Genomic DNA, 14,780 nt, shown 5'->3' with positions numbered 1-14,780 from the left:
ATATAAACTCCAAAACTGAACATTTATATGAAAGGATTATTAAACCGTATGGTGATTAATTTCCTAACATGTCAAGTTTGTGTCAAATAGCTTTATGCTTTTATGTAACAAGTGTTAATTGTGAAAGAATATTTTCTGTACAAAACAGACTAAAGACAAAATTCAGGTGCTTTATGAAGGCTGAAAAGATACTATTTAATGAGAATTGTAATGTTAGGCCTAGAAATTTTATTGTATGATTCGAGTCCTGCAAATAAAACATGGGACAGTGCTAAAAACAGAAGTTTGAGGCTTTCACAGCTATACAAACAGAGAATTAAGAAAATTGAAATAAATAAATGTGTAAATTGTGTGTGTGTTTTTGTAGTACTTCCTTAGAGCCAAATACATAATAAGATAATAGTGACACTTTCAAACTATTAAAAATGATTCAATCACTACATAAACCAGCATACAAATGCTTGTACTTGATACTGAATTACTTACCACATTTGGCAGATACTGATTACCATACTGATCATGGCAAAAATTATTTGGATCTCGTTGAGTACTCTGACATTTCACCCACCTTCATGACATTTTAGCATCCAGCAAAAGATTATTTTGATAATTTATTTTTCTTTACCAATTCTGTTGGTTTAAGAGTATTTCCTGCTTGATATAAATGTGGTCTCCCACCAAATGCTGCTCCACTAGTCTACTCTCCACTTCCTGGATGTCATACTTCATGGACTCTCTCTTTCTGTTTTATTTGTCTCTCTTGCTGTTTTTAGAAATGAGCTCATCTTTGTAATTTCTTTCTTTGCACCAGCCCGCTACCATTTTCAATGTAGGATTCTATCTTTTTATGGTGCAGAGAGGTGGGTTATGTTGCTGAAGATAACAGTTTACTTACCTAAAAATGTATCTCGGATAGATACTGACCTCCCTGCATCACCTCTAATCATTCCTCTTCATTTATGCTGCATTTACTTTACATCATAAGTAATGAGCATATGTTGAGATGCTATTGCTAAGGGGGAATACTGTGCATGAAGAACATGTTGCCTTCCTATTGGTGGAGAGTTATAGTCTAGTGATTATTACATCATAGGCTGGCACAATACATGTTCACATCTATAGAGGTGGAACTTTTTCCATGCTTGTTTCATGTGCAAGTATGTACACGTCAGTGCACATGAGGGAATAGCTCTTTACGGTGCAAAGAGGTGAGTATCTGTTTGAAATTTGCAGGTAAGTTAACTTCTGGATTAATCTGTATTAATTTTTTACAATGCTATTAAGTACATAGCAGTTAGTTACCCTTCCCAAAAGTGACCAAACTGTCAAAATTTATGTTCTGATAGATGCCCATTCCACTTTGAATTTATTTCTTTAATAAACACCTCTCAAACCTTCCTTCCATAGCTCTTTTTTACAGGTGAATCAGATTTAGGTGACTCTCTGGGCTCTACTATGATTAGCTGTAAATATTGTTGCTCACAGTAGTCCTTCTACAGATTTTGTGTTCACTCATCAATTGTACATGATCACACTTATTCTGGATTTCATAAAAGCTAAATGGTGTACTAATTGTACCATTTATACTTATTTGCTTAGCTCTTTAGTTTTTCCTGTCCCAGTTCTCTTTGATATTCAGAAATGAAAAGCCCATTTCTCAATGTTATCGTTGTTCATCAAGTTCTTCTGGATACCTGGCCATCTTGATGGCAGAATGAATGAGCTTCTAGAGACTAGGAGCCAAATTGGTCTTCAGCAGTAATGTCAACCCTCTGTTTGTTCCATATAACTGGGAAGGCTTCATGTTAAGTTAGCAACTGATTTGGGGTGAGAAACAACATTAAAAGCTTTTCCAGATCAAACCTGCTGTATCACCGATTGGCCTTCTAGAGTGATGGAATTATTCAGATAAATATCAATTTGTGTTACCCCTTTGTGATTGTGCAGTGTAAATGTTGAACTGGAATATGTTTTCAACTACTTATTGGTCATAAGCTTTTTAATTCTACATAAAGTTTTATCATTTATTATTTTTGGAAAATAAAGGTAGATGCTTTATATAGTGTATTTCTCTCTCTCTCTCTTCTCTCTCTCTCTATATATATATATATATATATATGTGTGTGTGTGTGTGTGCATACCTATATTCTTCAGTTAATTTTATTTTACTATTGTCCAAAAAAGGTTTGCAGAATTTACCAACCCAAATAAAATGTGTGAATTTTTTGTTTTACCCTTTATGTAGTTGGATCTATGCAACCTAATCAAGCTTCTCATCATGAACACAGTCATGAACATGGTCATACACATGAGCATATGGAAACACCAGGAAGTTACTTAAGTAGAGACAAATACAAGGTCCGAAAAGATTGGAATCAGGTAAGTATATTTACTAAAATCTAAGAAAAGTTTCTAAAATTTTGAACACAGTTTGACTTCATGTTCTAAAGAATACTTCAGATACTCTGTAGCTAATGCTCTTGTTCAACACTGCTTACAAGTATTGTTAAAATTAGAAAATGCATGTCTTTTTCATAAAGAGCTGGGTGAATGCTATATTGCTGATTTCTTGCTGTTTTTGAATAATTGATACCACTACCATGACATTCTTCCCTGTCGTTATTTACAACAGATTTGGCTTTAGGGTACTTAGCCTTCTTTATCTACTTCTACTCTATGTAGCATAGCTCTACATTGACTTTCTTTGAGCCTTATACTGTGTGAGGTCCCACACTCTTCACAGGTGACTGGCTATTCATTCTAGTAAGTATCAAAACTGTGCCTTTGATGTGTCACACACATTGCTCTCATCCAACTTCAGAGCCATTGTCCCTCTAATTAGTTAGTTTCTTCTGTTTCCTCTGCCTTATCCTGTCTTCATGCACTTCAGAATTTAAGGGTTAACATCCCCAAACTGCCTCACCATTGAACTGGTTCCCCACACTTAGTTTTGCACCACTATTGAGTGGAGATACTGGGGTATGGCATGCACAGCCAACTACTTGGAACCATAAGTGGGAGTTGAGGAGTTGTGGAGCACCAGTGATCCCACCCACACCCATTTTAACATAGGTGTGTAACAGGCAAGTCATAGTGAGTAAGAAATAAGAGTTGTTCTATGATGATATACTAAGATGTTATAATCAATGTAAATCAGCAGACATAGTTTTCGTCATGGGTGATTTAAATGCCAAGATTTGCACAGGAAAATTTGGAAATAATGTGAAGCAATATGGACTTTGTTCACGAAATGAGAAAGGGGATAGACTCTTGCAGTTCTGCCAAGAAAACGATCTCATGACAACTGATGCCTTTTTAAACAACTGTAAGATTATCATACGTATGGAAAAGCACAGGAGGTATTCACAAGAATCAAATAGACTATGTGATGGTAAAGCAGCACTTTAGAAACTGTATAAAGAATAATTCATACTTATACTGGTGATGATGTAAATTTGAATCATAACCTGCTTGTGACAACAATCAATCGTAAAATAAAAATATTAAAGAAAAAAACTTCAAGAACAGTTGGACCTGAACAGACTTAAAGATGAAGATATCAGGAAAATCTATGCTTTGGAGGTCAATAACAGATACAAGTCCCACTTATGGGAATAAATAGAACAAGTAGAGGATGTGAAGCAAGAGATAGTAAACCAATAAAATGAAAGAAAGCATTAGGTATGCTTCAGAAAAAATAATTCCAAAATGTGTCAAGAGAAGAGACAAAGTTTGGATGATGGATGGCATACTACTGATGATGATGGAGAGAAAAGATAATATGATGAAATTTGAAAGAAAGATAACAAAGCAAGTTAGGAAGCAAAAAAAAGGTATAGTGAGATGTATGATGAGGTCCTAGAACTTGAGAAGAACCATTAGATTAGAGTCATGCATCAAAAGGTGAAATCATTCTTTGATAGAAAAATGGGTATAAGGACAGATAGTGGATGTATCAAAGATAAGGATAGAAAAATTCTGTTTGAAAAAAGTGCCATTATGAAGGAGGAAGTGTTATATGCCCTAAAAATGAGAAAAACAGGGAAACACCAGATATTGGTGAAGTAACAACAGAACATCTAAAGGCCCGGGATGAGACAGAGATAAAGATTGTAACGAATTTATGACACAAAATGTGCCGATCTGGTGATTTGTCTAGTGATTTAATTCAATCTACATTTATAAAGTTACCAAAAGAGCATAAGGCATAATAATAGATGTGATAACCAAGTGTGACTTAGGCAGTAGAGATGTGAGATTCATCCAGAACCTGTACTGGGAGTAAAAATCAGGTATTCATCTAGTGGAAGGTCAGTCAGATACTTTCAGTGTTAAGCATGGTGTAAGATAACGTTGTATATTTTTGCCAAAGCTATTCAACTTTTTACACAAAACAGATATTTTGAGAGATAGATGAGCTTTCAGGAATAAGAATTGGAAGGGTTAATATAGTGACACTGAGGTACACTGACGATACAGTGATACTGGTAGAGTCAGAGGAAGAATTACAAAGAATAATGGACTTAGTGAATAGGATAAATTTACAGTATAGGTTGAGTATGAATCTAAAGAAGACAAAAACCATGGTTGTGAGAAGAGATGTAAAAGAAGAAGAGTCAACATCAAAGTGATTGGTCACACACCAGGACAAGTGGACAAGTTTGTCTACTTGGTAGAACTAATAACTGAAGATGGTAAATGTGAGGCAGAAGTCAAGAGACACAGGACAGATGAGCATGGTGAGTGTTGACAGCTAATCTCCTAGGTGGAGCAGCTACAAGCAGATGATGACCATGACATGTGGATGACTATGTTACAGTCGAGATAAAATGAACCAAATTTGCCCTAGTGACCAATTTTGAAAACATGCCAACTAAATCAGTTAAACTAGATGTTAAAAGGAAAAAATGAAAATATATTATTATTTATTGTTGGTTAAATTGTTATGCAGCAGCACATGCAAGGGTGTAATTTTTTTTTTAATGTTTTAGCCTCAGGATAGTTGGCATGAGAAATATATTAGCCTTAATCCTTTTGCATTGGGTAGTTCAAAGTGTGCAAGTCGTAACCTTCTACAGAGTTGCATTCAAAACTTAATTAAACTACTTTATTATCAATGTATAAGAATGTAGTTAATAGATAAAATGTTAATATTATTTATGTTTTTAGTTCTTAATTAAGTTCTCTTGGTGTGGGTCTTCCTATGGTCAGAAGTCAAAGGGCATGTCAGCGAATGTATGTCAATAAGTTTGGTATCAAGTTGTAGATTATAATTCATATTTTACTGTTATATATTGATTTTGTAATTTAAAGGTAAATATTAGAAAAAAATCTTAAATATCGATTTTTGTGTCTCAAGTGGTATGTTGAATGCAGCATTGGTTCAAATTAGATGTTTGTGATGTCCAAATACAAAGTTATAGTTTCTTATCAATTATATAAATTACGGACACTGACAAGCTAGAATATAAAATAAGAACTTCCTATCTTTCCTGTTTTCTGAGATATTAATATATTTTTTTGAATCAACCAAGGTGGTCAGTTTTTGAAAATACTTTCTCACATACACCTACTTCACCCAATGACGTATGTATAACCAATCAAAGGCTCAGAATTTACCCCTAGTGGCTTTCTCAGCCTCTGTGAGGTATTTTCATGGCAAACTCTTTCTTTTTATTCTAGATTCCAAGAGGTAAGGTAAGAGTTTGAAATTTTATATTTTTTTAGACCCAAATTCAGCTTAGTTACTAAGCCTGATAAATTATAGTGAAATTCTGTGGTATTGATATAGTGATTTATGATTTTTGGTTATTCCAAAATGTATATGTGTCAGGAACTTGTAAATCTTAAAAGAACTCTCTGAAAGTACTGAATTAAAAAATTGGTATTGGGAATATAATTACAGTTGAAAAAGACACTGAAATGAAAATACTAAAGAAATATTTTAACAATGGTCCATGAATCTGAAAAAAGTATTGCTGTATTGACCCAACTATAGGGCAATCTCAAATATAAGGCAACGCCATTATCAGAAACCATGGGAAGGAAAAAAATTGAGTGCCATAACATCCTTTTTAGGTCTGCAAAATCAATGCTATAACTGAACAACCTGCAGGTAGATTAGTTGCAAGAATTAGTGATGACCTTGAGCGAACATCTGTCACGCGTGCATAGACGGATGCTATCTGGACATTCATGGATGTGACAGGCTGGATTAGGGGGAAGTGGCCTGTTGTCGGCCACAGTTATAAGGCAGCTATGAACTTTACAGCTTAATTATTAATAAAAAAACATTGCCTTATAATTGGACAAATATGGTAATTAAAGAACATGACTAAATGGAAGAGCATGTCAAGTAATTAAAGAAAAATATAATAAATTAACCAGAAGCCTAAACAAATGTCAAAATGTTAAAGAATTGACATAAATATGTAAAAGGTCGTTGATTATGAAAATGGGAATATCAAAGAAAAATTTTATAATATTCAATAGTCTGCTGTTAAGTTTCAAGTAGGGGCTCTAGTTCAAAATAGTTCCAAATAGAAGTTTTTAATGGTATCATTTCTGTTTTTGTGTTCATCTGATATAAGCTTGTACACATACCAAGCTTACAGTTTTTCTAAAAGTAGAAAATAGTAATAAGATAAGGACAATAGGCATGCATCTGTGGATTGTGTATTATTTAAATTCTCTAGGAATTGATGAACGTGGTTCTTGAGACATCAAATATAGTTTGTTTGTTCTTGCTGCAAGCAAGGCTATATCAAATGCACCATGAAATGGCTGCAGGCACAAATTAAAGAACATGGAAATGTATGGGAATCAAATAGATCATATTGAAACATGCTTTAGATGAGTATAATATAATCATCAATTTAGGTTATTTTAACCCATTGACTACTGATTTGCTGTATAGAGTACGGTCTTTATCCGGCATTTGAATGTGAGTGTGCCATATATGGTGTACGGCTCGAAAAAATTCTGCATTGGTAACAATGAAATTTGGTGAGATACAGAGAATGATGGACATTGCATGCTAAATACAATGAATTTTGCTTTATGACATCAAAACCTTTCAGGAGCAAGATGCTGTAATATCTGGATTCTATTAATGAACTATGGAGTAGCTAATCCTTATGATTTATGACCTGGTAATACTTGTTTAAAATATCTGCAAGTATATTATATTAATTTTAATAATGATAGAGAACATAATTTATAAGAGTGGAACTACTCACTCTTGATGTGAAGTATTGCAGCACTGCTGAAAGTTTGTTATATATCAATATTGATGTTAATTTTCACACAGTTTAATATCAGATAATTTGATATAATAATGTTGGAACATATAATGTTAGCATTTTTGTTTATCCATGCTTTTATTGTATTTTTTTTCTGATTATGTATGTATTTGTATTTTTCATTTTAAAACTTCTGTATTATCAAATGTGTTAAAACTTTGTTTTAATACTTAACAATATTTTTAGTTTTTATGATTAACTCTTACTAACTTCTCTTTTTTATTATAATAATTATAATTTTTTTTTATTCTCACAGAGAGCTTTCACAGTAGGAATAGGTGGACCAGTTGGATCTGGAAAAACTGCATTAGTTCTGGCTTTATGTAAACATCTTCGAGAAAGTCAAAACATCTGTGTTGTGACCAATGATATTTTTACCCGGTATGTCTCTCAAAACAAATGCATTCTAATATTATTTGGGAATTTTTCATTTCCTCACAAAATCATGTAATTTTAGTGAAGAATAGAAAGGATCCATAAATAATGTAATGGCCTAATCCCAAGTTTTAATCCTATTTTAACTGAGCAATTATTTTTATCTCAAGTAAAATGTTTCCATACAATTATTAATAAAGAAAACACTGGAACAGTACAGATTAAGTTTATGTATTATAAACTCAATGGGTTTTTTAATTTATAACGTTTAATGTTAGCTGTACAGTTCTTGGTTATGTGAAATTTGTACCCATTATTTTGCATTCATGTCATTATTCTGATTTAAAACTATTTTATATGATACTTTGGTGTGAGGTAATTTAATTCTTCATATCAAAGAAATAACAGATAGTGATTAGAAATGTAACAAAGTTTTGTTCCCTGATATTTGCTTTTGAGTACATGTCAAATGTTTTTCATTCTATTTGAAGATATGTTAAAATTATAAAAACATCTAAAAGTGTAACTTCAGAAAAATATGCTGTTTGTTTCTTCGTATAATTAATTATTTTGCTATATATCTTACCAAAATATATAACTTGTAAGTTTTATGTTCAAAGAGATTACTTAGAAAAAGATTGTTGTAGTTGTAGTACTAGAGGATAAAATAAAAGAACCATCTGATTATGATATTATGACTTACCTTTCATTTCTCTTTTTAATAAATAGTTTAAACTGTTTAAAAGAATTTAAAACAAGAAAGAAGTATGGAATTTTATAAAGAAAACATATTCTAATAACATACAGTTTTGAAAATATGATATATTCAGTTAACATGCATAATTATCTCTTGCATTATTATTAATCGTTATTGATTTAAATTGGCTTGTGTAGATTTCTTTTTAACTGTCCCAAAAATGTACTAGCTTTTAGATTCATACCTCATTTTATGTAGTGCTATAACAGTTTTATTTGATATATCTGTTTTTCTAGAGAAGATTGGGAATTTTTGGTTCGAAATGAAGCCTTACCACAGGCAAAAATGAGAGCTGTTGAAACTGGAGGTTGTCCACATGCTGCCATAAGAGAGGTAAACCTGCTTTGTATAGTTTCATCAGCTTTTGTTGTCAGTGGTGCTCTGCTGTACTTGTTCTATTTTAATTACTTGTTAAATAATGATTTAAAACAGTTAAGTTGCTTTTAATCTTTGGTATGCGTGTCTGTGTGTCTATATATAATATTTGTTTTCATAATTACAGAATTTGTCACTTTATAAATTGATTTATATGAATTGTAAGCTTTCTTTGTTATTAATTAAAATCCATGCATTCTTAGTATTGAAATAAAAGTGCTTTGATTAGGCAAATCCTCTAGTTCCAAAATAGTATTCATCAAATGGTATGAGTAATATAATCTGATGAAAATTCTGTAATTGATAGGTATAAAGTTTACTTTTTGCAGTAAACCATTGGCTTGGTTTTCTACTCATATTTGCAGGACTATTCATTGAACATGGAAACTGTAAAAGAACTTACCAAAAGCCACAATCCAGAGTTGATTATTCTTGAATCTGGTGGGGATAACCTTGCTGCAAACTTTAGTCGAGAGCTGGCAGATTATATCATCTATGTTATTGATGTAGCAGGTACATTCATTAGTTAATGGTCACTTTTTCTTATAATTAAAACTAAGCTTTCATTGTGTAGCAAACATATTTTTAAATATAGTATGTTTCAAAGTCATTGCACAAATTATGCTAATATTTTTATGTATATTACAGATTGAATTTACACATAATCCAACTTTTTTATCACTGTTTAGATATACTGACTTTTAAATACTAAATGTATGATGCATTTACTACTTTTAGGTTATAATTTTTTCTTCATACTTGAGTAAGGAAGCACATTATGCTAATATAATAATAGGTAGGCAAACAACGATTGGAAAAGTTGTTGTGATGATGGAACATAGTACATGTTTTGACAGGACATTGGCCTATAATGTGCCCAGGTTTTTAGAGGTACTGGCATAATTAAAACCCAAATTGCATTGGGGAACTCTGTCTATCCAATTTAACTTCAACTTTGCCAGCCTCACATGGGAAAAAAAGCAGATTGGGTACTCTAGCCCATAACATCACACATCTTTACCACCTTTTGCTGTCTACAGCCAGGTGTAGGAAGGTGGTTCCTCACAAGAAAAGAAAATTAATTAATAAAAAAAATATATATAAGTAAAGCTCCCATCCTCCACCGTTCTATGCTAATATCTGGATCTTCAATGATTCTAAAGAGATCCACACAGTAGCAGGTCTTATATATGGAAGGTGATATAACTATCACTATATTAATCTGCCTATACCAGATAATTATGGTTTTAATTAAATTAATATGGATAACCAGGGACCATTTGGTACTCAAAGGTTGAAATTGGGCACTACTCAAGAAATGTCAAAGTTAAACCCATCCTTCCTTTACTTTTATCAAGATCTTAGGTAATCTACTGTGTGGCATCTTATCCAAGTCCTTTCTGAAAATATAATTCACTATTTTAAAGTCCACACGCTTTTTATCATCTGGATAACAAGTAATAATCTCAAAACAAAAAAAATGACAGATTAGTAAGGCAAGATTTCTCTTCAGTGAATCCATGTTGATTTTCTTTCATGATATCATATTTCACTAAATGATTTTGCAAAACTTCTTGAATCGGACTTGAATATTTCCCACTACAGAATAAGTAAGTAAGACTAACTGACTCACAGCCCCCTTTAAAAATATGAATAACACTTGCAGCTCTCAAATTCTTGGGACCACTGTTTACTGACCAACAAAAAATGAAAGAGGACTTTGCATAGTTGATCTTAATCTCCCTTAGAATTATTAGGTAAACATTGTATTGTCTGGGTGCCTTATCTATTTTTAATATCTATCTTTTACTAAATATCAAGAGATTAATATCAACATGGTTCGGGTTAACACCAGTATTTTCCATAGTATGCTCAAGGTCAGGAGTATTCCTAACATCCTTCAGTAAAACAAGAGAAGGAGACATTTAAAAGCTCAGCCTTTTCTGACATTAATAACAACTTGCCATCATTGTCATAATCCTTTAAGGGCCCAATTAACATTTGAATATTCTGCTTACCTTTACACAGTTAAAATTTGTCATTAGTTTTACAGTTATTAGCCAACTGTTTCTCACAAAACCCTTCTTGATTTATTTTCTAACCAAATCTCTAGCTTTTATATAGTCTGTAAATCTTCTAACTTGTCTTTCAATTCAAATTTGTGTTATTTATTTGTTGTCCTTTATGTCTTTAGTAAGTCATTTACGTTTGATCTTCACTTTTCTTCTTTTCAGGAATATGCCTACATTCAATTAAAAGCAAGTTATTTATAAAACATTGCTCAAATTAATGTTGTATCATCTTTTAACTTATTATTAATCTTGTCTTATTGTCTCAAAGTTGACTTTCTGAAATTTAAACTTAAATTTTCTTGATAAAATGTAGCAGAACATGATACCTAATTATATAATGGTGACTTTTCTAAATGTTCCCCCACTTCAACTCTTAATCCAGAACTTCATCAGTGGTTAACAATCCTGAATCAGTTGAAGAAGCCTTCATATAATCCCAATCAACTTGTTTAAAATTCAATTCTGTTATGATTGTTTTATTAATATCCTTAATAGTAACATTTCTACAATTTCCTTACTGATTTCATGGCCTGCAATGATTGCCAATTAAAAAATATACTCTTGAATTCCCTGATTATATCTTTTATAAATTGAACCTCTTCACTATGTTTTTGTCTTCACTCCCAACAAGCTGCAGCTCTTTCCAGATATAAAGAGCCACCTCATTAGCATTAGAATAATAACAACTAAATTTATTCTTGAATGTATTGTGTTTATCTTGAAGTGTCAAAGGTATCTTTAGAACAATTATTTAACTTCTTTTTACTTTACTCAAGCCTGCGATGGTTTTATTGTCTTGATATTTTTACATGTTCTATAGTAATTCCTATACATTGAATCCAAAAATGATATCCATTTTTCTCCATCACATACAGATTTTTCACCAAACGTCATATGCACTTTTACATAGCTGAATCATTTTCATTGAAATCTGGTCACATTTTGTTATGCTTAAAATGTTGACAACAAATGGCTATAGATTTCTCTAGACCAATCACAATGTGAGAGTCTTATTGAGAAACACACCACTAGTATATAAATGATTAACAGGCAGCATGACATGTCATTTCTAGCTAGTATTTGTTTGCACATGCACTTTGACATAATTTTTTTTTCTTTTCAATAGTATTTATTCATCACTATGGCAACAAGAGATTGTGTAAATGACTCAAACATATTCTATTATATTTGCTGTAAATTTGTTCTAAAGAAATAAAGCCAAACAATACAAAATCATCAAAAAAGCGTATTACGCGTATTTTGGAATAGAACTTGGGGACCAAGACAAATCATGGGCTCGGCACAAAGTTCGCACCATTTGTGTCGAGGAGTTGAGACAATGGAATAAAGGTAAGAAAAAGTCTTTGCCTTTTGAAATTCCAATGGTTTGGCATGAGCTTAGAAACAACAGAGATGACTCTTATTTTTGCTCATGTAACATTCAAGGCTCCAATATTCCAAAAATAAAAAGAATATTTCTTATTTGAACCTTCAATCTGCTATAAGACCTGTTGCTCATGGATCTGATGTACCTGAACCTACTACACTGGAGACTTGATACAGTATCATCTGATTCTGAATCTGATGTCAGTAGAAATGATGATAGGAATTGTTTTCAACCTGAAACGTCTGGTGAACCACAACTTTTCACATAAGGTGAACTTAATGATTTGGGCCATCGAAAGGATTCTTCAAAGATTTTGGGGTCCAGACTTTGGGCTAAGAACATACTTTCTCCAGGGACATCATTTTACTGGTACAGAAATTGTGAGAAAGCGTTTATACCATACTTTTCGCAACAATATTGCTCAATTAATACCAATGCTAGAAGCTGTAGTCTATGAACCAAGGGAGTGGCGATTGTTCATTAATTCCTCCAAAAGAATTCTCAAAGTGTTCTCCTTCACGATGGTAACATATATGTATCTGTATGAAAATCTCGAACTTCTTAATAAGGTCAAGTACGAAGAACATGGTTGACTACTTTGTGGAGACTTAAAAGTCCTTTGTATGTTGTTGGGTCAACAATCCGATTATACAAAGTTTCCATTTTTTTGCCGTGAATTGGATAGTAGAGCATGAAATCAGCACTGGATAAAGAAGCATTGGCCACGTAGAGCCAGCCTGATACCAGGACTGAAAAACATTGAATGTGAAAATTTGGTTGACACTAAGAAAGTCCTGTTACCTCCACTTCACATAAAACTGGGCTTGATGAAGCAGTTTGTAAAGGCCTTAGACATATGGTGACTGTTTCAAGTATCTGTATGGGAAATTCCCATCTCTTTCAGAAGTGAAACTTAAAGAAGGGATTTTTGTTGGGCCTCAGATTAGGAAATTGACTTCGGATGAACAGTTCGAAAGGACAATGAGGAAAGGTGAAAAAGAAGTGTGGATTGCCTTTAAAGATGTTGTTTACGTATTTTTAGGAAACGGAAGGACCCAAATTACGAAAATAGTGTCAATAACATACTCGATAAATTCAAAGAGTTGTGTTGTAGTATAAACTTGAAAGTTCATTTCTTACGCTTGTGTATTGACTATTTCCCTGAAAATCTCGGTGCTGTCAATGAAAAACAAGGGGAAAGGTTTCATCAAGACATCAAGGAAATGGAAAGGGGGTATAAGGGAAGGTGGAACATCAGCATGATGGCTGATTACTGCTGGTCATTGAAACAAGATGCTCCAGATGAAATACATAAAAAAAGGACACAACATGTCGTTTTGTGACTAAAAGACATAGATTTCACAAAAAAAATCAGGATGAATGAGGATGCATATTCATTTGACATCAATGTTCTTCCCTTTTCTTCAGTTTGTTAACAAACATAATAATAAAAAAACATTCATTGTGCTAGACAAAATAATAATTTGATCTAAGTAAGAGTTTTTTTTCTTCTCGATTTTAAACAAAAATCCTTATGTGATAGAAAAAAAATTAATATTATTTTAAAAATCTGCATAGCTGAATTATGAAAAATCTTTTATTAAAATCAAAACAATTTTTATGAAGTTTGAATTTGCAGGCCTGTTTTATCATCCTCCCCCTCTGTCCTAGGTATCCCATCTAGAGCTGGGTAGTGAAATTGATTAGCACATTCACAGCGTGATTTCTCTAATTATGCAATAGAAACATAAGGCCTCATTGTGAACTCTGCCTTAAATACAGCTAATTTTATGGCTTTATGTTATGTTTTATGACAGAATGACTGCATTTGGAACTTTCTCTTGAGTGCACCACCGGTGGTACATGACGCCCTGTCTTTACCCATTTAAACTTTGGCTATCAATCACATAATCATAATATTTAATGTTTTTTCCTTTTTTCATCCTAATTTTTTTTTTTTTTAGAAGAATTATGAATATTTCACAATTTTATGGGCATAAAAAAAGGGACATTAGATAAAATAATCCCTACCTTGGATGATAATAGTTCTATCCTTATTATATTACAGTCTTCATAACAGTTTTCTTATTTATGAAAGAAGTCTCAATTAGTGTTTTTTTTTTTGCTTCACTTACTCACAATGAAAAATTTAATGCCAATCTCCAGATGTAATTTTAAAATAAATAGTGATTTAATCATGTAAATTCGTTTTATTTCAATTGTCCTTTCAACATGGCATTCGTGCTCCACTAGTGATACATGATGGAAGGTTTGGCTTTATTATAGCTGTCTGTATAAAATAAATGCTTCATATAGGAATTTGGAGATATGAGATACAGTTATATCTTATGGGTGCTGTGTACCACAGGTGGCTCACAATGTCCAACAGAAAATATGCATATGTACCACAGGTGGAGCACGACGTCATGAATGTTTTAATATCACAAAATTAATTGGCTAATCAAAATTAGTTGTTTGGATTATTATTAATGTTTTCAATTATTCCAACAATA

The 14,780-nt window shown here is 32.4% G+C and overlaps 1 protein-coding gene across 2 annotated transcripts in view; it reads left to right on the top strand.

The window, feature by feature from the left end:
* The window catches only part of LOC106457024 (urease accessory protein UreG-like), a 41,394-nt gene that overhangs the window by 13,393 nt on the left and 13,221 nt on the right, over positions 1 to 14,780 (top strand). For both annotated transcript variants that reach the window (XM_013916408.2, XM_022382831.1), the window contains 4 exons: positions 2,246 to 2,379; positions 7,558 to 7,682; positions 8,670 to 8,766; positions 9,174 to 9,321. In XM_013916408.2, the coding sequence (XP_013771862.1) occupies positions 2,246 to 2,379; positions 7,558 to 7,682; positions 8,670 to 8,766; positions 9,174 to 9,321 (504 nt within the window). The remainder of the gene's footprint in view (positions 1 to 2,245; positions 2,380 to 7,557; positions 7,683 to 8,669; positions 8,767 to 9,173; positions 9,322 to 14,780) is intronic.

The sequence above is a fragment of the Limulus polyphemus genome, unplaced genomic scaffold (assembly GCF_000517525.1).
Source record: "Limulus polyphemus unplaced genomic scaffold, Limulus_polyphemus-2.1.2 Scaffold282, whole genome shotgun sequence".
In the NCBI taxonomy this organism is placed as follows: Eukaryota; Metazoa; Arthropoda; class Merostomata; order Xiphosura; family Limulidae; genus Limulus; species Limulus polyphemus.
Note: the sequence above shows the minus strand (reverse complement) of the source record. Positions and strands in the feature narration are given on the sequence as shown.